The sequence below is a fragment of the Eleutherodactylus coqui genome, chromosome 3 (genome assembly GCF_035609145.1).
Source record: "Eleutherodactylus coqui strain aEleCoq1 chromosome 3, aEleCoq1.hap1, whole genome shotgun sequence".
In the NCBI taxonomy this organism is placed as follows: domain Eukaryota; kingdom Metazoa; phylum Chordata; class Amphibia; order Anura; family Eleutherodactylidae; genus Eleutherodactylus; species Eleutherodactylus coqui.
Window position 1 is genome coordinate 175,379,999 of NC_089839.1, and position 25,960 is coordinate 175,405,958.

The window sequence follows — 25,960 nt, forward strand, 5'->3', positions numbered from 1 at the left end:
AAGAGGTACACAGACATTATCCTAGCTAGTGTAGTTAAAGGCTCATGGGCTGTGTGGCAAATATTCAGCTTGGAGCCTGCAGAGAGTATTTCCATACGACTTATAACATGGTGGGCTTAGATACAGCGCCTCAACGCCAGCACACATCTGAATAATCTGATCACCAAATAATAGATACCAGTTTTACACAGTTATAGTGATTACAGTGCAGTTACCTCCAGTGACTCATATTCTTCTGACTAGTGGTGTTCACTTTTGGCTTTCTTCTCTATCTGGGCCTAAGACTGCCATGGCAATTTTTTCCAGCCATAACTCGTCTCTACACACTCTAACTATCCTGCTGCTACTCCTGTCCCTCTCTATGACATCTACATAGCAATAGTGCCCCCTTTTGCCCCCACAAAGCTACCCCCATAAGGTATTGGTGACACCATTGTATACTAGTAGATAATAATGCCCCCTTTGTGCCAACATAAGGTAACAGTGCACAGTTCATGCAACCTTAAGGCAATAATGTCTCCTTGTGTCCTTATAATGTAACTAGCTGATATACCCGGCCTCGCCCAAGTTAATTTGGTACAGGTGTGTTTACCTGTGGTTCGCACGAAAAAATATATGAAGTTGTGGTTACTTCAGAGGAACCGAGGAATAAAATATGTATACACATACAGGAGCATTAGATGGTCCTCAGACTGCCTGTAACGATGTCCCTCTAAAGAATGTGCCACCCCTCCCATTCTCCTCACTTTTTACCCTTAAAAGGCAACACCCCTTTTTATGCAGACTGGAGGTTGCAGCCCCTTCTCGGTCTTAAAGGAATGCTCCATCCCTGCAGTCCATGGCCGCTTCCTTAGGTGCTTTACAGCCTTTCAGTATGTGCACACACAAGTCAGTTACATTCTCCTTAGTATATGCACATAGAGGTGAGGTAGATTCTCCTTAGTACATGCACATAAAGGTGTGGTAGATTCTCCTCAGTATATATACATAGAGATCAGTTAGATTCTCCTCAGTATATACACACAGAGATCTGTTATATTCTTCTCAGTATATACACATAGAGGTTAGTTAGGTTCTCCTCAGTATATACACATAGAGGTGAGGTAGATTCTCCTCAGAAAATACACATAGAGGTGGGGTAGATTCTCCTCAGTATACAAATCCTTTTCCTAGGCTGTATGGTTTCTGAGAAACAAACGATGTCATGTATCGCGGATTTTCCGTTTTTCACGCTTAGAATTGAATGTTGAAGTTGCAACCCCTTTACTTTTTCTATTAGGATGTAAAGATTGGTCATGGCAAATTTCATGTTTGTGTGGTTCAGATATGTGTTGTTAGTTACATTATATAGGGGATCACTTACGTTCCCATTTAGAATTGAATAATCAAGTTGCGACCCCTTCCTTTTTCTATTTAGGACCTAAAGAATCGTTGTGCCAAATTTCACGTTTGTACGACACCGGTAAAGTTAGAGAATTAGATTAGGTAAATAACATTGGGGGTCACTTACTTTTGCACTTAGGAAAAGTAAAGGGGTCGCAACTTAATTATTCAATTCTATTTATGGCCTAAATAATGGTTGTGCCAAATTTCAAGTTTGTAGGACACGAGGAAATTAGAGAATTAGATTAGTTACATTACATACAGGTTTAATTACTTTTGCACTTATCATTGAATAATCAAGTTGTGACCCATTTGCTTTTCCTATTTGGAACCTAAAGAACGGTCGTGCCAAATTTAAAGATTTTATGACACCGGGAAGTTAGAGAATTAGATTAGGTACAAAACATAGGGGAGTCACTTATTTTTGTACTTAGACTTGAATAATCAAGTTGCAACCCCTTTACTTTTGCTATGTAGGACCTAAAGAATACTGGTGCCAAATTTCACACTTGTACAACTTTGGAAAGTTACATAACATAGGGGCTCACTTACTTTTGCACTTAGCATTGTATAATCAGGCTGTGACCCCTTTACTTTTCCTACTTAGCACCTATAGAATGGTTGTGCCAAATTTCACATTAGTGGGACAACAGGAAGTTACAGAATTAGATTAGGTACATTACATAGGGGTGCTAATACTTTTCCACTTAGCATTGAATAATCAAGTTGTGATCCCTTTACTTTTTTTATTTAGCCCCTATAGAATGCTTGTGGCAAATTTCAAGTTTGTATGACACCGGGAAGTTAGAGAACTAGATTAGTTACATTACATAGGGGTGCACTTACTTTTGTACTTAGCATTGAATAATCAAGTTGTGACTCATTTACTTTTCCTATTTAGTGCCTAAAGAATGGCCGTGCCAAATTTCATGCTTGTACGACACTGGGAAGTTAGAGAATTAGTGGTGAGTCAGTCAGTGAGGGCTTTCGTCATATATATATATATATATATATATATATATATATATATATATATATATATTTATGCACGTAGTTCCCCTGAAAAGTAAAAATGCTCCTTTATGCCCACAGAAATATTGCCTTCTTTACCCCCATAATGTAATAGTGCTCCCATGAGATAGTGCTCCCTTTTTAGCCCCATAAGGTAATAGTGATCCCTTCATGCCCCATAAGATACTAGAACTCATTTTTATGCCCCCATATGGTAATGGTGCCCCTATAAGCCCCCATACAGTAATATCCCCCTTTATGCTGCATAATGTAAAGGAGTCCTCTTTATACCCTCATAGGGTAATAGTGCCCCCTCTCATCCACACACTAGTACAGCCTTCAGAATTGTTGTTCTATACGCTGCTCGCTTCCCATGTGCTGTGTACAGAAATGACTCATCCTCCTCCCAGCTCTGCATCCTTCCACTGAAGTTTGTTCTGATTGTTTGGGGGAAGGAGACAGAGACAAGAGTAGGATAAGTCATGTATGAACACAATTTATTATGAAATTGCCCTAGGAATACTCCGGGTTATACAAACACAATTCTAATTGCCAAAGGCAAAAAATACCCGTAGGTAATATCCCCTAAAATATAATACAAATACTTTATTATTCAAAAAAGACAAAGACAACATCCAATGATATTTAAAATAGAGGGTCAAATAGTGGTGGCAATGAAATGTGACCAGCAGTCATCAATTAGTATCGTGTGTAACTGCACATACACAATAAAGCATAGGCCTGGAGGGCCAACTTCCAAAAGCCTATGCGGAAATTCATAAATCAGCACCACCAAAACCCTATTAAAATCTAACCTATGGCCACCCTGACATGTTTCGCCTTGCGGCGTCCTCAGGGGGAGCAAATAAACAGGGCTATAGCTATGTAAGCAGAAGGTGTGCATGTGATCTTTACCACCAGTCACATGCAGAAGCTAAAAGGAGTTATGTAATCATTTATTTAAAGGGACCCTATTGCATGTTTTCTAAACAAATCTCCTGTTTTTAAGTGTGTGCGCTGAGATTATGGAATTATATACTTGTTATTCACTTCACATTTTGCTTTGTACCTGTTGCAGATCAAACTCTTTTAACTACTCATCCATATTTCTGATACAGAGAACCACATGATTAATGGCATACCATTAATGGCGGAATACCACGCAGTTATCTTGGGGCCCTTAGGCTGGGTTCACACAGGGGGGATTTGCCGCGGAAATTCTGTGCGGAATTTTGCTGCAGCACATCCACCTGTGGCCGCTAATCCCTCGTTAAGCCAGCCATGTGGACGAGATTTGTCAAAAATGTCGCGGCAAAGCAGCATAAAAGATGAGTGATGAAGCTTATCGCTCATCGTTCAGTTTGAACAGCCGCCGTTCCATAGCGAACGGCCGCTGTGTATCTCAATGGAGAAAGGCGGGGGAGCGAGAGGAGAGAAATCTCCTGCACTGCCCCGCCGCCCGGCTGTCCGCTCCGTGAACCAGCCAGCTGTGCTAGCTCCTGTGGAGGAGCATGTGAGCGCAGAGACACAGGGACGAGTGTCCGGCATCGTTTGCCCGACACTCGTCCTGTGTAAATGGACCTTTAGTGAGGCCACTGGCAGGATAAATAGTGTGCAGAGACTAGTTGTGACTGAATAAATGCTAATGGTGGTTTAGGCCTAGATAGAGAAGAAAAGGAAAAATATGGGAGACCAATGGAGAAGATGTCATCTGTAATCACTGGAGGTAACTGCACTACGATCACTATCACTGTGTAGCTCTGGCATCTGACTATTAGTTTGTGACTGCCTTTTTAGAGCTGGGCCACTGTATCTAAGCCCCCTGTGTTATAAAAAGGGTCTTCTAGATATGCTGTCTCATATATATTACACTACCTGATATACCCGGCTTCGCCCGAGTTAATTTGGTAGTGGTGTTTATGTGGTGTTCACATGGAAAATCTTATGAAGTTGTGGTTACTTTAGAGATACTGAGGAAAAAGATATGTTCACCATTTTGCATAGTTCTCTGCGTTACCCAGAAAACACCACGTGGAGGTAACCATGCAACGCTTCCTTTATATAAAACTAGCTTACCCGTCGCGCGTTGCTGCGAAGACAGACAGACATACATTCGTTTTTATATATCTAGATAACAACCAATCACAGCGCAGCTTTTTTAGGTTACCTCAGTGGTATAATATATAACAACAAATCACAGCGCAGCTTTCATGTTACCTCAGCTTTATAATATATAACACCCAATCACAGGGCAGCTTATATGTTACCTCAGCAGTATAAAATATAACAACCAATCACAGTGCAGCTTTCATGTTACGTCAGCAGTAAGAGAAATAACAACCAATCACAGTGCAACTTTTATTCTGTCTCAGCAATATAAAAAATAGCAACGAATCACAGCGCAGTATTCATTTTACCTCAGCGGTATAATATATAGCAATCAATCACAGCACAGCTTTTATTTTACCTCAGCATTCTCAATATCCAGGAATTATCTTGTGATACGTTCGGCGGATGCATCATTTTGTAGTTGAACACGCATCCCGTTGCTCGTAATGCCTTTTGCTTTTGTGCTTGAGATGGAAATCAAACAATCTTTGTCTGGGGGGGCATAACTGTCGACGACGCTCGCACGCGCGCACGCCACCTATCGTAGGATAGATGTACTATGCCAGTAATCTTCCCAGGAGTGTACTCAACAACTTCCCATTAACTTTTCCTATTTATGACATAATCAATGCTCGTGCCAAATTTCAAGTTTCTATTACATCGGGAAGCGAGAAAATTCGATTCCATACGTAAAATTTGGACGCCAATTGTTTTGCGCTTAAAATTGAATAATCGAGTTGGGACCCATTAACTTTTCCTATTTATGACATAATCAATGCTCGTGCCAAATTTCAAGTTTCTATGACATTGGGAAGCGAGAAAATTAGATTCCGTACGTAAAATTTGGACGCCAATTCTTTTGCACCTAGAATTGAATAATCGAGTTGGGACCCATTAACTTTTCCTATTTATGACATAATCAATGCTCGTGCCAAATTTCGAGTTTCTATTACATTGGGAAGCGAGAGAATTCGATTCCGTACGTAAAATTTGGACGCTAATTCTTTTGCGCATAGAATTGAATAATCGAGTTGGGACCCATTAGCTTTTCCTATTTATGACATAATCAATGCTCGTGCCAAATTTTGAGTTTCTATGACATTCGGAAGTGAGAAAATTAGATTCCGTACGTAAACTTTGGACGCTAATTCTTTGGCGCATAGAATTGAATAATGGAGTTGGGACCCATTAGCGTTTCCTATTTATGACATAATCAATGCTCCTGCCAAATTTCACGTTTCTATTACATTGGGAAGCGAGAGAATTCGATTCCGTACGTAAAATTTGGATGCTAATTCTTTGGTGCATAGAATTGAATAATCGAGTTGGGACCGATTAGCGTTTCCTATTTATGACATATTCAATGCCCGTGCCAAATTTCACGTTTCTATGACATTGGGAAGCGAGAAAATTACATTCCGTATGTAAAATTTGGACGCTAATTCTTTTGCGCTTACAATTGAATAATCGAGTTGGGACCCATTAGCTTTTTCCTATTTTTGACATAATCAATGCTTGTGCCAAATTTCAAGTTTCTATGACATTGGGAAGTGAGAAAATTAGATTCCGTACGTAAAATGTGGACGCTAATTCTTTGGCACTTAGAATTGAATAATTGAGTTGGGACCCATTAGCTTTTCCTATTTATGATATAATCAATGCTCGTGCCGAATTTCATGTTTCTATGGCATTGGGAAGTGAGAGAATTAGTGGCAGTGATGGAAATCTAACGATCTACGTGGGGGGGGGGGGGGGCGTAACTGTCGACGACGCTCGCACGCGCGCCATTTATCGTAGGATAGTTGTACTATGCCTATAATCTTCCCAGGAGTGTACTCAATAACTTCCCAAAGTTTCATGGCGATCGGATGAATGGTGTAGTAGCGCATAAAGGACAAACACACACACACACAGACACGCATACATTCAATTTTATATATATAGATGACATCAGGAAGTGAGAGAATTAGATTACATACATAAAATTTGGACACTAATTCTTTTGCGCTTAGAATTGAATAATCGAGTTGGGACTTATAAACTTTTCCTATTTATGACATAATCATTGCTCGTGCCAAATTTTCTATGACATCAGAAAGTGAAAAAATGACATTCCGTACGTAAAATTTGGACGCTAATTCTTTTGCGCATAGAATTGAATAATCGAGTTGGGACCCATTAGCTTTTCCTATTTATGACATAATCAATGCTCGTGCCAAATTTCCCGTTTCTATGACACCGGAAAGTGAAAAAATTACATTCCGCACGTAAAATTTCGACGCCAATTCTTTTGCGCTAGAATTGAATAATGGAGTTGGGACCCATTAGCTTTTCCTATTTATGACATAATCAATGCTCGTGCCAAATTTCCCATTTCTATGACACCGGAAAGTGAGAAAATTACATTCCGCACGTAAAATTTGGACGCTAATTCTTTTGCGCATAGAATTGAATAATCGAGTTGGGACTCATTAGCTTTTCCTATTTATGACATAATCAATGCTCGTGCCAAATTTCCCGTTTCTATGACTCCGGAAAGTGAAAAAATTACATTCCGCACGTAAAATTTGGATGCCAATTCTTTTGCACTAGAATTGAATAATCAAGTTGGGACCCATTAGCTTTTCCTATTTATGACATAATCAATGCTCGTGCCAAATTTCCCGTTTCTATGACACCGGAAAGTGAGAAAATTACATTCCGCACATAAAATTTGGACGCTAATTCTTTTGCGCATAGAATTAAATAATCGAGTTGGGACCCATTAGCTTTTCTTATTTATGACATAATCAATGCTTGTGCCAAATTTCAAGTTTCTATGACACCGGAAAGTGAGAAAATTAGATTCCGTACGTAAAATTTGGACGCTAATTCTTTTGCGCATAGAATTGAATAATCATGTTGGGACCTATTAACTTTTCCTATTTATGACATAATCAATGTGCGTGCCAAATTTGAAGTTTTTATGACATTGGGAACTGAGAGATTTAGATTATGTATGTTAAATATCGACGCCAATTCTTTTGCGCTAGAATTGAATAATCGAGTTGGGACCCAATTACTTTTCCTATTTTGGAGATAATCTATGCTTGCGCCAAAATTCATGTTTCTACGACATCGGGAAGTGAGAAAATTAGATTCCGTATGTAAAATTTGGACGGTAATTCTTTGGCGCTTACAATTGAATAATCGAGTTGGGACCCATTAGCTTTTTCCTATTTTTGACATAATCAATGCTTGTGCCAAATTTCAAGTTTCTATGAAATTGGGAAGCGAGAAAATTAGATTCCGTACGTAAAATTTGGACGCTAATTCTTTTGCGCTAGAATTGAATAATCGAGTTGGGACCCAATTACTTTTCATATTTTGGAGATAATCTATGCTTGCGCCAAAATTCATGTTTCTAGGACATCGGGAAGTTGGAGAACTTTTGGCGAGTCAGTCAGTCAGTCAGTGAGTCAGTGAGGGCTTTAGTCTTTATATATATATATATATAGATGTACAGGGGTACCTGAGAGTATCTGCTTAGCATGTTTTCCTTCGGGATTCGAATATTCCTCATTATGAGGTATCCATTGTCAAGCATCTCAAAACCCATCGTGGGCCCAATGTCCCCAACGGATATTCCTGAAAGGAGGTTACATGATGAGTTCTGATTTGTTATAAACAGAAACGTAATTTCACAGTATATACCTCAAAAGCATTTCCCACCTTGCGCAATTAGCGTATATTACTAGCATGATGCAAACATCGTCTTACTTTACAGTAAGTAGCAGCCTACTATTAGGTAACATAGTGCAGCATCCGAGGAGCGGGCCCACAGCTGAGGAAACAGTGGGTTTGAGAGAGGCCTTGCCATGGGTCTCTACAGTCTCCTTCCCTGGGGGTAGCTCGGGACACGACCAAGTTACTGCTGGGGGAGATCACAGGGGTTGTAACCGGGGGTTACCTTAAGTTTTCACTTATGACACCACCGTTCTGTCCTCTGTAGCGGATCTTTCAGATGAAATAAAATAGTCCACACACAGGGCAACTTTCTGAACTAGAACCGGGAATGATCAGGTCTATCTGTTTACTGCAAACATAAAATTCCAACAAACAATTCTGGTACAGGAACATCAAGCCAAGTTATCTGTGAAGTACCTCTCCCAGCAAACGCTCTCTCTCTGCCGGTCAACACTCACCAGTCAACTGTCTCTCCTCTTCTTGCTAGGCAGCGGGTTGTTTCACTCTCAGTGCTCAGTACCAGCACCGAGATCTCTTGGGTAGAATGGCACAGGGCGAGCATAAAGAAGTCGCTTGGCTTCCTCCATCCTCTCCACACACAGACCAATCTCTATAGTGCCTGTGTGGCTGACTTATTCAGACTCTCCTAACGTCTCCTCACTTCTATCTAATTGCATCCTTGCAACCACATATATAAAACATAGTCACATGACTCACAAAACTATACATTTTCAGACAAGACAGGACATACCAGACACTAACCCTTGCATACCACAGACAAGACCCTGTTATTAGTGTATCTTGACGCCATCAGAAGCTAGGGGTTTGACAGGAGGAACACCCCTCTTACACCCCAAGCACCTGATAGGGTCAAGCTTTTAAGGTCCTATCTGCACAGTGTACATTGGTTGTTGCCGTCCCTGGTGGCTTACGGTGAGGGTAACATGTCTATGTAGCCTTACATTATGAGCTGCAAGAAGAAAAGGAACACTCGCCGTAAGCCACCGGGGATGGTAAAAAGCAATGTGCAGGCTGCACCTGGGAGTGTCACTGCTGGTGGCCGCGCTGGAGGTCTGATTGACAGCCGGCGGCTGTGTCTTCAGTTCTGCCGGATGGCAGCCTTCTGCCACCATGTCGAAAGATCTGTGCTCCCTTACGGCATCTCCCCTGCGCACAGCTAATGCCCATGTGCTGCCGCAGATGATCGTGCTGCTGTTCCGCGGCGCTCTGCCATCGATGCTGATGCCCAGCACTGTGCATCCGCCTGGCTGTCACAGTGCCTCCTCCCGGCATTGTGCCCTCCCAGCTGTGGCTGACACCTGAAACTTACATCGGGGGGGTTGGGCGCTTGTGGACTGCAGGAAAAGCCGCTTCACCGGTCTTTCTCCTCACTGCTCTGTCACCTGGGGCTGCAGTGGCAGACAATGTATGCCTTTTCAACACCGCTTTACTGGCCTTGCAAGACCTACAGCCTTGGCAGCTGTGCAGCCAATCAGGGACAGGGGGCGTCACCCCCTGTCAATCTTGACTCCACCAGGACTTCCTGGTGGCGTCAAGATACACTAATACCCAAGACGATTACAATACAGTGACACAAGACAGACATAGAACATTCTGGAATGGCCCCACTAACTCTGGGCCACTACAATAGTATGCTAAGCCCAAAAATGGCTTATGTCCATCTAGTTCAGCCTATTACCCGCACCCTGCCCATTGTTGAGCCAGAGGAAGGCAAAGAAACATCAATGAGATAAAATCCAGTTTTCCTCATTTAAGGAGAAAAAATTCATTCCCAACTCCAAGTTTGGCAATCAAAACAATCCCTGGGACACTGGCCCTTCTGAAGTAATTAGTGACTATAACATGTAATATTATAACTCTCAAGAAAGACGACCAGACCCCTCTTAAACTTTTTTATTGAATTTGCCATCACGACGTCCTCAGATAGAGAGTTCCATAGTCTCATTGCTTTTACAATAAAGTACCCCCTTCTATGTCAGTGTAGAAATCTTCTATCCTCTAGACGTAGAGGATGCCCCCTTGTTACAGTCCCAGTCCTGGGTATAAATAGAGGACAAAAGAGGTCTCTGTATTGCACAGTATCAAACTCAACATAAACTAACTTATGCTGGTGTTAGGGTGAGTTCAGTATTTCTTATACTCTCCTGCTTTCTGGTTCCCTTGGTGCCCACCACTGAAGGTTACAAATCCAACTCTTTTTAGAGTCCTGTGCGCATGCTCTGTTATAAAGTTGACGGGTTGTTACTATTCCTTTTGTCAATGGGGTGTGTCCATACACACAACTTTCAGCACTGATTGGACAAGTGTCACTTTGTAGAGATACACCCCTTTGACAAAGTGAATGGTAACAGCCAATTGTTCATTTCTTCTCACCTTTTCAGCAGAATCAGAGGAACAGAGCAAAGTTCTAAGAAAAAAAACTCCAGATTTGTTACTTTACAGGGAATACAAGATATGGAGTTTTTTATCTGCATTACATGCTACTGGACAGCCTGTCCCTAAACATCAGCCATTCAGGAAATGAAGAATTGAGCTTGTTGGATTTCAATATGCCGGCCCTTTGCTCCCCAGGAGATAAGCCATCACCAGGAATGTTGTTTGGGAATGTTTTTTCCTATTCTGCTTATTGAAAAAAAAGACCTTGTGCAATTGTCTGATCTTGGCATGCATACATATGTCGGAGCCACAAGAGATACTTGTAGGCCAAATGAATGTTTGGCCAACAGCTCTTTTATCTACGCTATTCTACCAAAAGTATTTGGATCGTGTCTTATGTCAGCCATAGTTTCTTTTGCTTAATATGCTTCAATCCAAGGAATTTACAGAGTTTACACGTGGTATCATTCACATTAGTGGACTATTGGTTTGTGACAATTCCACTAACACCCAGACACCAGCTCAAGTTCCAGTTACATGGTTACAAGTTGGAGGAAAAATGGATGTACCACGCCTAAACCAAGAACTGGACAACCCAAAATATTAACCAAAAGGGACAAATGACACCTGAGAGGGTCCAGTCACAGAGCTCACTTTTCTACTATTTACTGAGAATCTGCAAGCAAGTGGAAACCAAGTTAGTGTCAGCATTGTCCAACAGGGACTGGTCGCTATTGGATACACCAGTGATGCCGCTGAACACAAAGCATCCATGAGAAAGCCATCACAATTCTTGTCAGGTGTCAAAATACTTTTGATAGGATAGAATATATAGCCAGCTTTATTTGGTCAGGTTGATGACCTTCCACCACATTTCCTGTCTGACCCTGAAAATACCTCCATTGTACAAACCACGATTGTGCTGCACAAAGCACTGTCCTCAGTCCCACCAAAAACCATTATTATGTATTACAACGCCAACTGTGAACCAGGCCTTAGTGCCCCATATCAGTTCCCAACTTCCTTTATGGTCTTATGTCTGAATCAACATGAACATCTGCAGCTATTGTAGTGGCCCAGAGGGTACTCCAGAATAGCCACATATTCATGATCCTGTCACACTTTGCTATGTACTCCCAGGAGACATAGAAAGTGCCGTATGCCAGAGAAACCTTGTTTCTACCCTTTTAAGCTAAAAGCTTGGCAACAGCTGGCTGCTTATTGGCTGTATGCCATGCTCTTACTGATTGGACAAGGGGTGTGGTGAGAGCTCAGAGCGGGAAACTGTATAGTGAGCCAGTATACTGTGTGTGTGTGTGTGTGTGTGTGTAGGGGGGGGGGGGGGGGCAGAAAGTGGGGGAACAAGACAGGAAGTGAAGGAAGAGTTAAGGAGAGTCTGTTTAGAGAGTTGTCGGAAGAGGACGTGTAGAAGGAGGTCAACAGAGTGAGCTACAACACAAGATTTTCCAGCAGGGAAGCTAGGATTCATCAGCTCCCTAGCTTGCCAGCAGTGAGGAAGAGAAAAGCTGGAACTTGTTCCACTAAACAGTGAATTACACAAAAACCCAGTAAAGTCAAAACCAGGGATAGCCAAGAGGTCCATTTAAATCTTGATTCCAATAAGTGCATTAACAACTTCCAGTAAGCCCAACAGATAGCTAGGCCTGTGAGAACTTATACTGTGTCACCTCTAGATGTGTAGAGAGCTGTGTTTGTTCAGGAATCAGTTATATTGCACTATGTTGTCTACAGCAAAATTCATTGCTCTGCTCAAGACTGCCATTGCTATATTTTGTTATCAACTTAAGAGCTTCAGTAAAACTGTGCACTTCCAGTTTACTATACAAAAGCTACCAGGACTTGTGTCAAGTTATTTCCTGCCATTAACTCTTACAGTCCTGGATGAAGTGCTGGCGTCACGGGACAAACCACCGTTCATTATAAAGACTATATCTATTATAGTATTGTTTCACTGTGCGGTGACTGAGCAGGACACCTTTGCTGCCATTGTTTGGAGAGATTGAAGAGCCACCTGTGACATACATCTTGCAATCCCTGTGGTCTCCCCTACTTAGGCGCGTCTTCCTCTGGTGCTGCACTATGTTTTAAAATCTAATGGAAATCATCCATAGAAAAGGAGATCATAGCAGCAAAAGGGAATCAAGTCCACATTAATGCTAATGATTTCAGGATGAGATATTGAATTAGGATATCTATGAATTGGGTTTAGTTTTCCACATACAAAAGGTCTAGTGAACTAAAATTGTTACCTGGTAGTGGAGAGTGGTCCTTCAGACTTCGAATCTGGACTATAAATGGATGTATGCCATACTTCTGTCCATTGCTGTATAGCTGGGCTACGACCACAGTATGTGTGCTGTTTTTTCCTACTGTTCAGATCAAAAATGCAGAAATAACCATCTGGGCATGTGTGGAACATTTTATATTACAAACATCAAGAACTGGAGTGCAAAAAAAGGAAATGACTTACAGCCTCCTGGCCACCATTTTATTGCTGCTATCTGTGGAGTATCTATTATAAATTCCTGGGTGGTAGGGTCAAAGGTAGCTGTGGTCTCTAAACCCCGCAGATATGTTCCTGCAAATACAGTTTACAAAAACGCTTCTGTTACAATTGACAAATTGTTGACTTTTCTCTATTTTTGGAATTACTTGGATTAATAAGATAGGGGTCTAAAGTTAGGCCTTTCAAGAGCCTGATTATTAGAAAACCTACATCAGGGACTCAGTGAGATAGCTATAGGGGTCCAGAGGTCACACTTGAGACCGGACCCCCAAGCCTATGGGGCGCACAAGCCAAGTCAATTAACCCCTTCCCGCCCTATGACGTAAGGGTACGTCATGGCAGGGTGGTACTTCCCACAAAATGACGTACCCTTACGTCATAGAGATAGCGCAAGATCATTACTGATCTCGCGCTATACCGCAGCGGGAGTCGGCTGTCAGTGATAGCCGGCCTCTCGCTGCAACAGTGGGGGGGGGGCTTCGGAGATGCCCCCGCTGTTAACCCCTTCCCTGCCGCGATCTAAGTAGATCGTGGCAGGGAAAGAGTTCACAGAGGGAGCGCGCTCCCTCTGTGTCTCCAGCCGGCTCTCGCGATGTTATCGCGAGAGCCCAGCCTGTCGCCATGGCAACAGGATGCCAGACACTGGCGTCCTGTAGTGCCAATGCCTATGATTGCTGTATAAGCGATAAGGCATGGTAGGGCAGCAGCCCTGCCATGCCTTATCACAGCGATCATCAGCACAGTGTTGTAAGTCCCTCAGAGGGACTCAAGTTGTGTAAAAAAAGGAAAAGAAAAATGTAAAAAAAAGTGTAAAAAACCCAACTTTTTTTGTGCTTTTTCTACTATTAGCATAAAAAAGGTAAAAAAAATTAAAATGGCACTTATTTGGTATTGACGAGTCCATAACGACATGTACAAAAAAGTTGAACACACTTTTTGTTTTGTACGGCAAAACGTGTAAAAAAAAACAGAGGCAAAATGCTAATTTTTAGCATTTTGCCTCCCAAAAAATGCAATAAAAGTGATTTAAAAAGCCGTATATTCCCTAAAATGGTATCAATAAAAGCTACAACTCGTCTTGCAAAAAATAAGCCCTCACAGAGCTCTGTACATAGAAAAATAAAAACGTTACAGGACTTTGAATGCAGTGATATAGAGAAAAAAAAGATTTCCAAAAAAAGGTTTTTTATTGCAAAAAAGTGGAAAAACCTAAAAAAATATAAGAATTTTGGTATCATTGTAATCGTACCGACCCGCAGAAAAAATGTATTGTGTCATTCATGCTGCATGATTAACGCTGTAAAAAAAAAAAATAAAACTTTTACAGTGCGGTTTATGTACCCAAAAATGGCACCATCAAAAACTACAGTTCGCCATGCAAAAAACAAGCCCTTATATGGCTGCGTCGATGGAAAAATAAAAAAGTTATGGCTTTAAAAAACGGAGATGAAAATCCGCCAAAAATCGTTGCGTCCTTAAGCCCAAAATAGGCCATGCCCTTAAGGGGTTAAAGTTATATTTCAGTGATAATGCCCTTAAGTGATAGTTTACCCGTGACACTGCATGTAGATCCGGTTAAAGTTATATTTCAGTGATAATGCCCTCTAGTGATAGTTTACCCGGGACACTGCATGTAGATCCGGTTGTGATCTATGGGGATTTTTTCAGTTACCATTAATTATGCATCTGTCATGTTAACATTTTTGCTTTTCCCAGCTCTAGATGTTAGCCTGCAAAATTCATTAATCATAAAATGGAAATAGTTTTTATCATGTATAATTTATACAATGTTATATTCCTCAATCCACAGTGTACTTGTGTGTATTAGGAATACATCATTGAAGGCCTTACCACCCACAGTGGACAACGCAGTGGCCGCCCACGGGTGCCTTATGATTGTGACCAGTGGCGTCTGGCTAGAATGGTCTGTGCGAACACTTAATTGACCCCCTCATAAATCACATCCACATTCAATGTAGGATGGTCCAAATATATATGCTGCAGGTCAGCGCAGCGTTCTTTAGCTTCCATGGGATATGGGAGCAGAAGAGCCACCAGTACTGATTGTTTCATGCTGATGGTAGGGTTCATGTGTGGCACAAAACTCATGAAGCCATGGACCCAAGTTGTCAACAAGGCATTGTGCAGGCTAGTGGTGGTTTCTTTCTGGTGTGGAGTGTGTTTACAAGACATGGGTTAAGTCCACTGGTCCAACTAAATACATAATTGACTGGTGCCCACAACATTTCACTGCTTGATGAACATTTGCAGCCCTTCATGTACTTCATGTACCCCCACAACGATGGGATATTCTAGCAGGACAATGAACCATGCCATCGGGCTTAAGTTATCCAGAATTAGTTTGAGGCACAATCTGGAGAGTTCCTATGAATGTTGTAGCTTGCATGTTTTCCCAACATGAGCCCAGTCAAAGACTTACGGCATGTGATATAGATGTGCATTTGGACCTGAGATCCTGCACCTACAAATACATGGCTATCTAGATTACTCAATATATCTCCCTTTTCTGTCCACTTCTGGAATCAATGCCACGTCAAATTACTGCACTTTGCCAGGCAAAGAGGAGGTCCTACATGATATTACTTCCTATCCCATTACATTTGGCATGTCAGTGTAATTTTATTGGAGTACATAACAACTTCTGCTCCACCACATCAATGGCACATTCAAACACACCCTTAGAATAATGACTTTTTTTAAGGCATGTGTTATGGGTCACTTTTAGGATACAATGGACTTACCATGTCCTAGTTCAGTCTGTGCGTAAGTTCCTAGGATTTTATAATCCATTGCAAGGGGCATCCACTTGGCAATCTGCTCATCTGTGCCCAGGGCATTGATCGTTTTTATAAAGACATTGTGTACAACATCAGTTTCTCCATTTAGCGCCCTAAAATCGAAAGAACAGAATAGAAAAACAAAGTGCCACGGCTGGAAACTCTGATATCAAGAGACCTCGTACCAACACAGACCCACAGTAGTGTTCTCATAGTAAAGCCATGAAAATCAGTAGATGAAATGGCATCAAGTAACTCAGTCAGTAGAAAAAAAAATTAAAGTACTTCCATATTTATTTCACATTTTTTATGTAAAGCATAAAACATAGTGAGATAATTTAGAGACCTTTAAAGACAAAACATGGAGACGCAGCCCTTCCCTTGTAATCCGATTACCCAGAAATTCTCATTACAAATGGATCAGCACAGCTTTCGATAATTGGTGAAAGTGATCCCAGCCGTATTACTGAACTCCAAATTTAATATCTTTGTTTTATAATGCGGTAATTAATGGCCTTGAGGTTTTCTTATATTAAAACCCCATCACCTATTTATTTGAAAACTATGTGGGTTAAGTGATATAATCTCCTCTATCTACATGGACTCCAGGCTGACTATTCTATTTTTTCCGTTTTGAAATACTCAAATGTGTTAGAAGTAGAGATGAGCGAGCATACTCGCTAAGGGCAATTGCTCGATCGAGCATTGCCCTTAGTGAGTACCTGCCCGCTGGGGAGCAAAGATTCGGCTGCCGGTGGCGGGCGGGGAGTGGCGGGCGGGGAGTGGCGGGGGAGAGCGGGTAGGAACGGAGGGGAGATCTCTCTCATCCTCTCTTTGCCCCCGCTCCCCCCTGCTCATGGCTGCAACTTACCTGTCACCCGCGCCGGCAGCCGAACCTTTTCTTCCGAGCTGGGAGATACTCGCTAGGGACAATGCTCGATCAAGCAATTATCCTTAGCAAGTATGCTCGCTCATCTCTAGTTAGAAGCTCAAATTTTTGGTGGTCCAGAATCTAAGATTCCAACAATGACTTGAAGAAAAGGTTTCTGATACTTCAGGGGCGAAGCTATAGGGGGTGTAGAGGTGGCAATCACACCAAACTTTGGTGCCTAAAAGTCCCATCTCCCACATAAGAAGAAATTAGTAAATGAAATTTTGCCTGGAGGCCCAAGAATTTCAGGTTACACCTCTTAGTACTCTCTAAACCAATTAACCCTTCTAGTACAGATCATTGCACTTTTAAAGGCTATGGATACCTTTTTTTGGGGGGGGGGGGGAGGGGATTTATTTCTTCACTTAAATGCATGTATTGTGGGCTGACAATCTTTTTTGCAATAGGATTTCATTAAATATTTGCACCATTCTGCAACTTCTACGCATCACTGTATATTGACAATGCAGTCTTAGGCTAACTTTATAACGATGAGAATCCTGCCCTAATATCACGCTTACTATCCATATGAATTCCCCGAGCATGTGAGGTCCGATTGTTTTCAATGGGAGATATCGCATTGCAAATGGTGCGATGCTACTGCCACTCTCAATGGGCAGTGCGATGCGAGAGCACGCACAAGATAGTGCAAACCGTGCCATGCATGGAAGAAAAAAAAATCGCTCATGTGTATGACGACATTAAAAACAGGGGTTCATATTTGTGCGAAATTTATGCTTCTAGCAACGCACAAATCTTGCACGATTTTCTTGCCTGTGTGAAGCCGGCCTAAGTAGGGTTGGCACCCAGCCAGTAACATCTGGTATAGCCAATAAATATATCTGACGGTTGGTGCTGGTAATAATTTCTTTCCAGCAATGCTAATTGCGTTAAAAAAATGATTAGGTTGCTATGACCAGGTGACCTCTACTGCTGCACCTGCAATATGGCAGATGTCTGTGGCTGGTGCCTCATTATGGGGCCATCATCAGTTTTCACACAATTCAAGAGGCTTTGGATTCTTAGGACAGGCCTTGGAGCATAGTGCCATAATATAAGAATGGTAACAGCCAGCTGTGAGTTTATTCATTTGCCTGTATTTTTGGGTGAAAAAACGTGGCAACCCCAAGTCTAAGGGTACTTTTAGATGGGACAACTGCTGGGCGCTTAAGTGCCTGACAGTGGTCAGTACCACTATCACTTCTGTACATTCACACTGTAGTTATAGTCTTTCATTGAATGGAGGTAGAGCGCACCATAGATTTCTTACTTCCATTCAAAGATGAATGACTGCCTGTTTACAAGTGAGAACCTGCTCACTGTCTATATAAGAGGGATCCTCTGATCTACTGAGAATGGACCTCATGCAAAAAAATATTCAAACAAATGTGTTGCAGAAAGGTTTGCAGCTTTTCAATGCAAAGTGTGAAAAATGCAGCAAGTTTGCAATATAATCAATGGGAAAATTCACATGAAGAAGTTGCCAAAGTTTTATACCAGAATCAGAAGGTCAGACATGGTGGATATTTTCTGTCTTCTGCATCTGATATGAAATTCAAAATCTTCATGTCTCACCTTGCTTGGCCCAACAATGTGTAGACCCAGCAAGGCCCACACTCCACTGACTGTAGCCTATGAAGCTTAGTACTTGATTAGATTGGAGGACTCTCTGCCTAATAATTACAATGGAAATCTCCATGTTCCCTTTTAGTTACTGCATCAGCCGTCCCTTTAACATCATGATACATGGATGTGGGTAAATAACCTGTAAATATATTTAACCTCCCGGCCATTTTCATCCCATCCCATTTCCTTGATTTTCCTCTGCATGTGTAAAGTGTTCCTGATGGCTCCTTCATATCTCTCGGAGGGGGTCTTGAAGTACATGTATTCTCGGCTGAAGATGGGATCCTTGATAACAAGGCTCACTAAGGAAATAAGAGCAGATAGGTACATCTGTTATCATTTATATAATGTGCAAGACATAATAATAATCTTTATTTATATAGCGCCAACATATTCCGCTGCGCTTACAAAACAGGGGAGAACAAATACAAGAAACAAAGATACAAAAACCACTGTTACATGAAGTAATCGATTGATGGGAACAATTGGAGTAAGGTCCCACTCCAATGAGCCTACATACTACAGATAATGGGGTGATACAAAGGGTGAAGGGCTGGAAATGTGCACGGTATGGCGAGGTGGAGAGTGCTATGCACATAGATAATTGTCAGACATAAGCCGTGTGGTGGTTGAATCGGAATACTGTAGGACACGGAGCGTGTTATTAGGTGGAGTAAAGAAGGGTTCGGTTTCCGGGATATGGTATGCCTCCCTGAAGAGGTGCATTTTTAGAGCATGCCTGAAGTTTAGTGTGTCAGAAATTGCTGGATAGTTTTGGATAGCGCGTTCCAGAGGACTGGTGCTGCTCTGGAGAAATCTTTGAGGCGGGAATGAGAGGTTCAAATTAAAGGGGCACTTAATCTGATTTCCCCAGTGGAGCAGAGGACACGGGCTGGGTGGTGGATTGAGACGAGGGAAGTAATGTAGGGCGGCACAGTGCTAAGGAGAGCTTTATGGATGAAAATAGTGAGTAGCGGCTGGACAGGAAGATGAACCTGGTTGCTGCACTCAGGATAGATGTGAGTGGGGAGACTCTGGTGCAGGGAAGGCCAATCAGCAACGAGTTGCAATATTCAAGCCGGGAATGGATGAGGGCAACAGTGAGCAAAGGGGTGAATTCTTGTGATGTTCTTGAGGTGCAGGTGACACGTTCGGGTGAGAGATTGGATATAGGGGGTAAAAGAGAGATCAAAGTTCAAAATAACCCCAAGACAGCAGGCGTGCTGGGAGTTATGGTTGTGCCACACACTGAGATGGAGATCTCAGGATGAGGTTGGTTAGCAGAGAGCGGAAACACCAGTAGGTCAGTTTTTGAGAGGTACAGTTTTAAGAAAAGAGAGGACACAGTGTTAGAGACAGCAGACAGACAGTCGGTGGCATTCTGGAGGAATGTTGCTGTGATGTCACAGGAGGAGGTTTATAACTGTGTGTCATCAGCAAAGAGATGGTACTGAAAGCTAAATTTCCTGATGCTTTGTCCAATAGGTGCTGTGTAGATGGAGAAGAGGATGGGGCCAAGGACCGAGCCCTGGGGGACACCCAACAGCAAGGGGAGGCAGAGCCAGCACAGGATACACTGAATTAGCGGTCAAATAGGTAGGAGGAGAACCAAGAAAGAGCAGTGTCCTTTAGGCCTATGGAGTAAAGCATATTGAGGAGGAGTTTGTGGTCAACAGTTTCAAATGCTGTGGAGAGATGGAGGAGGATCAGTAGGGAGTAGTCACCCCTCGTTTGTCCATCAGGAGGTCGTTTGACACTTTAGTCAGGATGGTTTCTGTCAAGTGTAGAGGGCGGAAGCCGGACTCTAGGGGGTCAAGAAGAGAGCACTCTGATAAGCCAGGCATTTTAATACCATGCTTCCCCAAAAATAAGACACTGTCTGTTATAAATTTTTGTCCCAAATTTTCAGAGGGTTTCTTAATAGTCACCTGGCAGGCGACGTCCGGGTTCCTCCCGCTGGGCTGCGGCACTCTGGCAGGTGTAGTCCTCGGTGGGGACTGAGCATTCTCTTCCTTGTAATGGGGCTTTAATACCCCGCCTCCAGCAAGAGATTGCTGTGATTGGATCATGAACACCGTGGCTCAGCCAATCAGAGCCAGCACTGGATGAACCATTCACAGTCATTCAATGATGTCATTCACTGTATGGCTGTGATTAGTTCAGAGCGCTGGCCAAAATGCAGAACTAACGCGCATTTATTAGTATGTATCAGTATTTTTTGTATGCAGTCTCCTAGAGATTTGGGGGAGCCCAAGATGTCAGCCAGTGTGGCCCAGTTTGGAGATACAGGGCAGCCCACTGCTTGTCAGTGAGAGTTGCTATCCTGTATGGTGGGGCACACCCATCTTTGGCTGGCCTCTTTGGTATCGTTCACATGTGCTGGCTATGTTAGTTTGCAGTCGTTCCTCCTCAATCTGGGCTGGGTTGAGTGGGTGACTGCATAATAGTCTGCACTGAACAACTTGCTCCTCCGTATCATAATCTGGCTGACTGCATTCTATTAGGGTATACGGCGATTGCGACAGACCTATGGCGCGTGTGCCTACCTTATGGCAATTGTGCCTGCCCTACGGCGATTGAGCCTATGGCCATTTTTTTGGCTTTTCCAGTGAATGTCTTTGTTTTTATCTTACCTTTGTGATTTTAATGTAGTTACTAGTGAGATAGCATAGGTACTAATTGACGCGTGGTGGCCTCGACATGGCCCATCAGCCCATGCGTTTGAGTATCCTATCAAGAATAATCCAGACAAAAAAGGCAGACTGAGATAATGTCTTGCCTGTTTGTATAGCTGCCCACAACTAATAGTTGTATAGCTAAGCTACAACTAATAGTTGGGATACAATACCAAAGAGCTAAGCTACAACTAATAGTCTGGAGACAATACCACAAGAACTAAGCTACAACTAATAGTCTAGATACAATACCCCAGAACTAAGATACAACTAATAGTCTGGATACAATACCCCAGAACTAAGCTACAACTAATAGTCCGGATACAATACCCCAGAGCTAAGCTACAACTAATAGTCTGGATAATATACCCTAGAACTAAGGTACAACTAATAGTCTGGATACAATACCCCAGAACGAAGCTGCAACTAATAGTCTGGATACAATACCCTAGAACTAAGCTACAACTAATAGTCTGGATACAATACCCCAGAGCTAAGATACAACTAATAGTCTGAATACAATACCCCAGAGCTAAGCTACAACTAATAGTCTGGATACAATACCCCAGAGCTAAGCTACAACTAATAGTCTGGATACAATACCTGAGAACTAAGCTACAACTAATAGTCTGGATACAATACCCTAGAACTAAGCTACAACTAATAGTCTGGATACAGTACCCCAGAGCTAAGCTACAACTAATAGTCTAAATACAATACCCCAAAATGAAGCTACAACTAATAGTCTGGATACAATACCCCAGAACTAAGTTACAACTAATAGTCTGAATACAATGCCCCAGAACTAAGCCACAACTGCCCTGTTTCCCTGAAAATAAGACATACCCTGAGAATAAGACATAGCATGATTTTCCAGAATTTTTGAGGATGCAAAATGATTTTTCAGGCTTTTTGAGGATGCTTGAAATATAAGCCCTACTCCAAAATTAAGCACTGCTAACAGTTAATTAAAAAAGTCAATTTAAATAGTGTCCAGGCAGCTATACATGTAAGAAAGTTAAACCTTTTTGAACAAAAATTAATATAAGACACTGTCTTATTTTGGGGGAAACATGGTAATAGTCTGGATACAATACCCCAGAACTAAGCTACAACTAATAGACTGGATACAATGCCCCAGAACTAAGCTACAACTAAAAGTCTGGATACAATATCCCAGAACTAAGCTACAACTAATAGTCTGGATACAATACCCCAAGAACTAAGCTACAAAAAAATAAATGATAGTAGAGAGAAATAGAAAAGCCTTCAGTCCTGATGGTGGACTGGAGGCTAATACTCAAGTGCAGGAGCCCTTACTAATTTGCGGGGAAATATATGCAGTGTACATGCCATGTGCGTACATATGCTAAAACATGAGATAATGCTAGGCGGCATCAGTTCATTTATACATATGCGTACAGGTGCAGCGGTACTGAGTTTGTCGTTTTACTCATTGGACTGTTGGGACATTTAAAGGGGTTGTCCCGCGGCAGCAAGTGGGTCTATACACTTCTGTATGGCCATATTAATGCACTTTGTAATGTACATTGTGCATTAATTATGAGCCATACAGAAGTTATCAAAAGTTATTCACTTACCTGTTCCGTTGCTGGCGTCCTCGTCTCCATGGTTGCCGTCTAATTTTCGCCGTCTAATGGCCAAATTAGACGCGCTTGCGCAGTCCGGGTCTTCTTCTCTTCTCAATGGGGCTCGGTGTAGCTCCGTGTAGCTCCGCCCCGTCACGTGCCGATTCCAGCCAATCAGGAGGCTGGAATCGGCAATGGACCGCACAGAAGAGCTGCGGTCCACGGAGGTAGAAGATCCCGGCGGCCATCTTCACCGGGTAAGTAAGAAGTCACCGGAGCGTGGGGATTAAGGTAAGCGCTGTCCGGTGTTCTTTTTTAACCCCTGCATCAGGGTTGTCTCGCGCCGAACGGGGGGGGGGGGAGGGGGTTGAAAAAAAAAAAACCCCGTTTCGGCGCGGGACAACCCCTTTAAATCTACTGACAGATTTCTATCAGCAAAAGAGTGTCCGAGTGCTCTCATCTGGAATATGCTGTCTAACACTTTATGGCTAAGAAAACGGTGCACATTTTTGAACTGGAAAATATATAAAAGCAATAAAATCATCTAGGACTGCGGATAATCCTATGGAATTTAATTATTTCTTTAGATCTGCTACATCTGTATTTGTTGTTATAAAATCACGTGTTTTCAAAAGCTAAAAAGAATGGAAAATATAAGGAAATCAAAGACTCTTGGATACAACAGATGAGATCTTACCTACTGCTCTTCTAATGCGAGTCTCCTCCACACCTACATCTAGAATATTAGTAAGGGTCTCCACATTGAAGGAAGGTCTTTCCCTCTCACTGGCAAGGTCAGGATTAACATCTCTCCTTGCAGCGCTCACTTTCCACCAGGCCATTGTATAGTGTATACAGGGAGCGAGGGCCTTCCTTGCAGGGTAGCTGACTGGATGGGAACTTCACAGATATAACGTCCTCAGATAGTAGAGTCAGGACTTTTATTGTCAGAGACAACATAAACCAATACAAGAAGTTGTGATGTGTTTTTTTTAATTATGTACCAGGTAAATAGGAGGGAAGATACACAAGTGTTGTCAGGCGCTTTTAGAGGGCGGGCTCGTAGATATTACATAGATAGATAGATAGATAGATAGATAGATAGATAGATAGATAGATAGATAGATAGATAGATAGATAGGTAGATAGATAGATACAGTCAAATTGTGATTATGGACAAATAATAATATGATTTAGAGGTTTCTGTAATTCGTAATGATATAAAATACTATTAAAAATTAGACAATAACCCTACAGGAGAAATCACTATCACTTTCTATGAATTGGCAGAGGAAGCTTTATTATACAAGTGCTTGACAAAAAATGAAAACTTTTTTTTATTTGCATGCAGAATCCTGAAGTGCCCTACTTCTATTTACTTCCGAAAGTACATAAAAGTGTCACTCATTCCCTTTTACACCCATCATTTTGTGTGTTGGTTCAGTTCTGAGTGGACTTTCAGAATATATAGACCACCATTTACAAAGATATGTGATATAACTACCCGCTTACCTCAAAGACACCAGTCACCTCCTAAATCTATTGGAATCACTCATGTGGAAAGACACATTTATTTGGGCCACTTTTGATGTTAAAATCCCTTTATTCCAATATACCAGTATGAAGGGGATCGAGGCAATTCACCTCTTTAGATTCAGACCCTTTGATGCCATATCATAAGAAGTTGTTTTAAATGTATTAATTTCATTTCACACAATAATTATTTTATCTACAACTAGCTTACCCGTCGCGTGTTGCTGCGAAGACAGACAGACATACATACATTCGTTTTTATATATCTAGATAACAACCAATCACAGCGCAGCTTTCAAGTTACCTCAGCGGTATAATATATAACAACCAATCACAGCGCAGCTTTCATGTTACCTCAGTGGTATAATATATAACAACCAATCGCAGCGCAGCTTTCATGTAACCTCAGTAGTATAAGAAGTAGCAACCAATCACAGCACAGCTTTCATGTTACTTCAGCAGTTTAAGAAATTGCAACCAATCACAGCACAGCTTTCATTTTACCTCAGCATTCTCAATATCCAGCAATTGTCTTGCGAAACGTTCGGCGGATGCATCATTTTGTAGTTGAACACGCATCCCGTTGCTCGTAATGCCTTTTGCTTTCGTGCTTGAGATGGAAATGAAACGATCTTTGTCTGGGGGGCATAACTGTCGACGATGCTCGCACGCGCGTCACCTATCGTAGGATAGTTGTACTATGCCAGTAATCTTCACAGGAGTGTACTCAACAACTTCCCAAAGTTTGATTGCGATTGGATGAATGGTGTAGTAATGCATAAAGGACAGACAGAAATTCATTTATATATATATAGATGACATCAGGAAGTGAGAGAATTAGATTCCGTACATAAAATTTGGACGCTAATTCTTTGGTGCTTAGAATTGAATAATCGAGTTGGGACCCATTAGCTTTTCCTATTTATGACATAATCAATGCCTGTGCCAAATTACATCAGGAAATGAGAGAATTAGATTCCGTACTATGTAAAATTTGGACACTAAGGCCTTAGTCAGACGGGCGATTTTTCGCGCGATTTGCGCATGCGCATGCGGACGGCGATTTTATAAAACCATTGCTTTGCAATGGTATCGGACACATGAGCGCTTTTCATGCGCTCGTCCGATAAATTATAGAACAAAAAATCGCAGATCGCACCTATATGCGATCTGCGATTCCTGTTCTCTTCTCTATATGCGCTCAATGGGGCCGGCGGCAGCAGCACCGACCCCACTGAGAACATATAGAAGACAAATCATTCTTCTCTGCCACAGCTGTAACAGCTGTGACAGAGAAGAACGATGTTTGCCCATTGAATTCAATGGAGCGGCAATACAGCCGCTCCATTGAAAGCAATGGGCTGCCGGCGTGCGCGGGGTGAATTGTCGGGAAGGGGTTAAATATATAAACCCTTCCCTGCAATTCATTCTAAAATGTGTTAAAATAAAAAAAAATTGTATACTCACCTTTCCGCTGCAGCCGGAGTCCAGCCGCGGCCACTGTCAGTTCTCCTGAACTGCTTCTTGGCACTATTCAGCCGGCGGGGCTTTAAAATCCCCGCCTGCTGAATGATCTGCCTCTGATTGGTCACAGCCCTGACCAATCAGAGGCTGAAAACACTCACACACCCATTCATGAATTCATGAATGGGTGA

The 25,960-nt window shown here is 42.1% G+C and overlaps 1 protein-coding gene across 1 annotated transcript in view; it reads right to left on the bottom strand.

Moving 5' to 3' along the window:
- LOC136621248 (peroxisomal acyl-coenzyme A oxidase 2-like) overlaps nt 1–23,705 on the bottom strand; it is a 43,921-nt gene extending 20,216 nt beyond the window's left edge. The window contains exons 1-6 of the mRNA XM_066596599.1: nt 23,470–23,705; nt 18,648–18,810; nt 15,916–16,064; nt 13,118–13,225; nt 12,897–13,016; nt 8,015–8,130 (exon numbers count right to left, since the gene is read on the bottom strand). Coding sequence (XP_066452696.1) covers nt 8,015–8,130; nt 12,897–13,016; nt 13,118–13,225; nt 15,916–16,064; nt 18,648–18,810; nt 23,470–23,614 — 801 coding nt within the window. The 5' untranslated portion in view covers nt 23,615–23,705. The remainder of the gene's footprint in view (nt 1–8,014; nt 8,131–12,896; nt 13,017–13,117; nt 13,226–15,915; nt 16,065–18,647; nt 18,811–23,469) is intronic.
- Between the last annotated feature and the right edge of the window lie 2,255 nt (nt 23,706–25,960).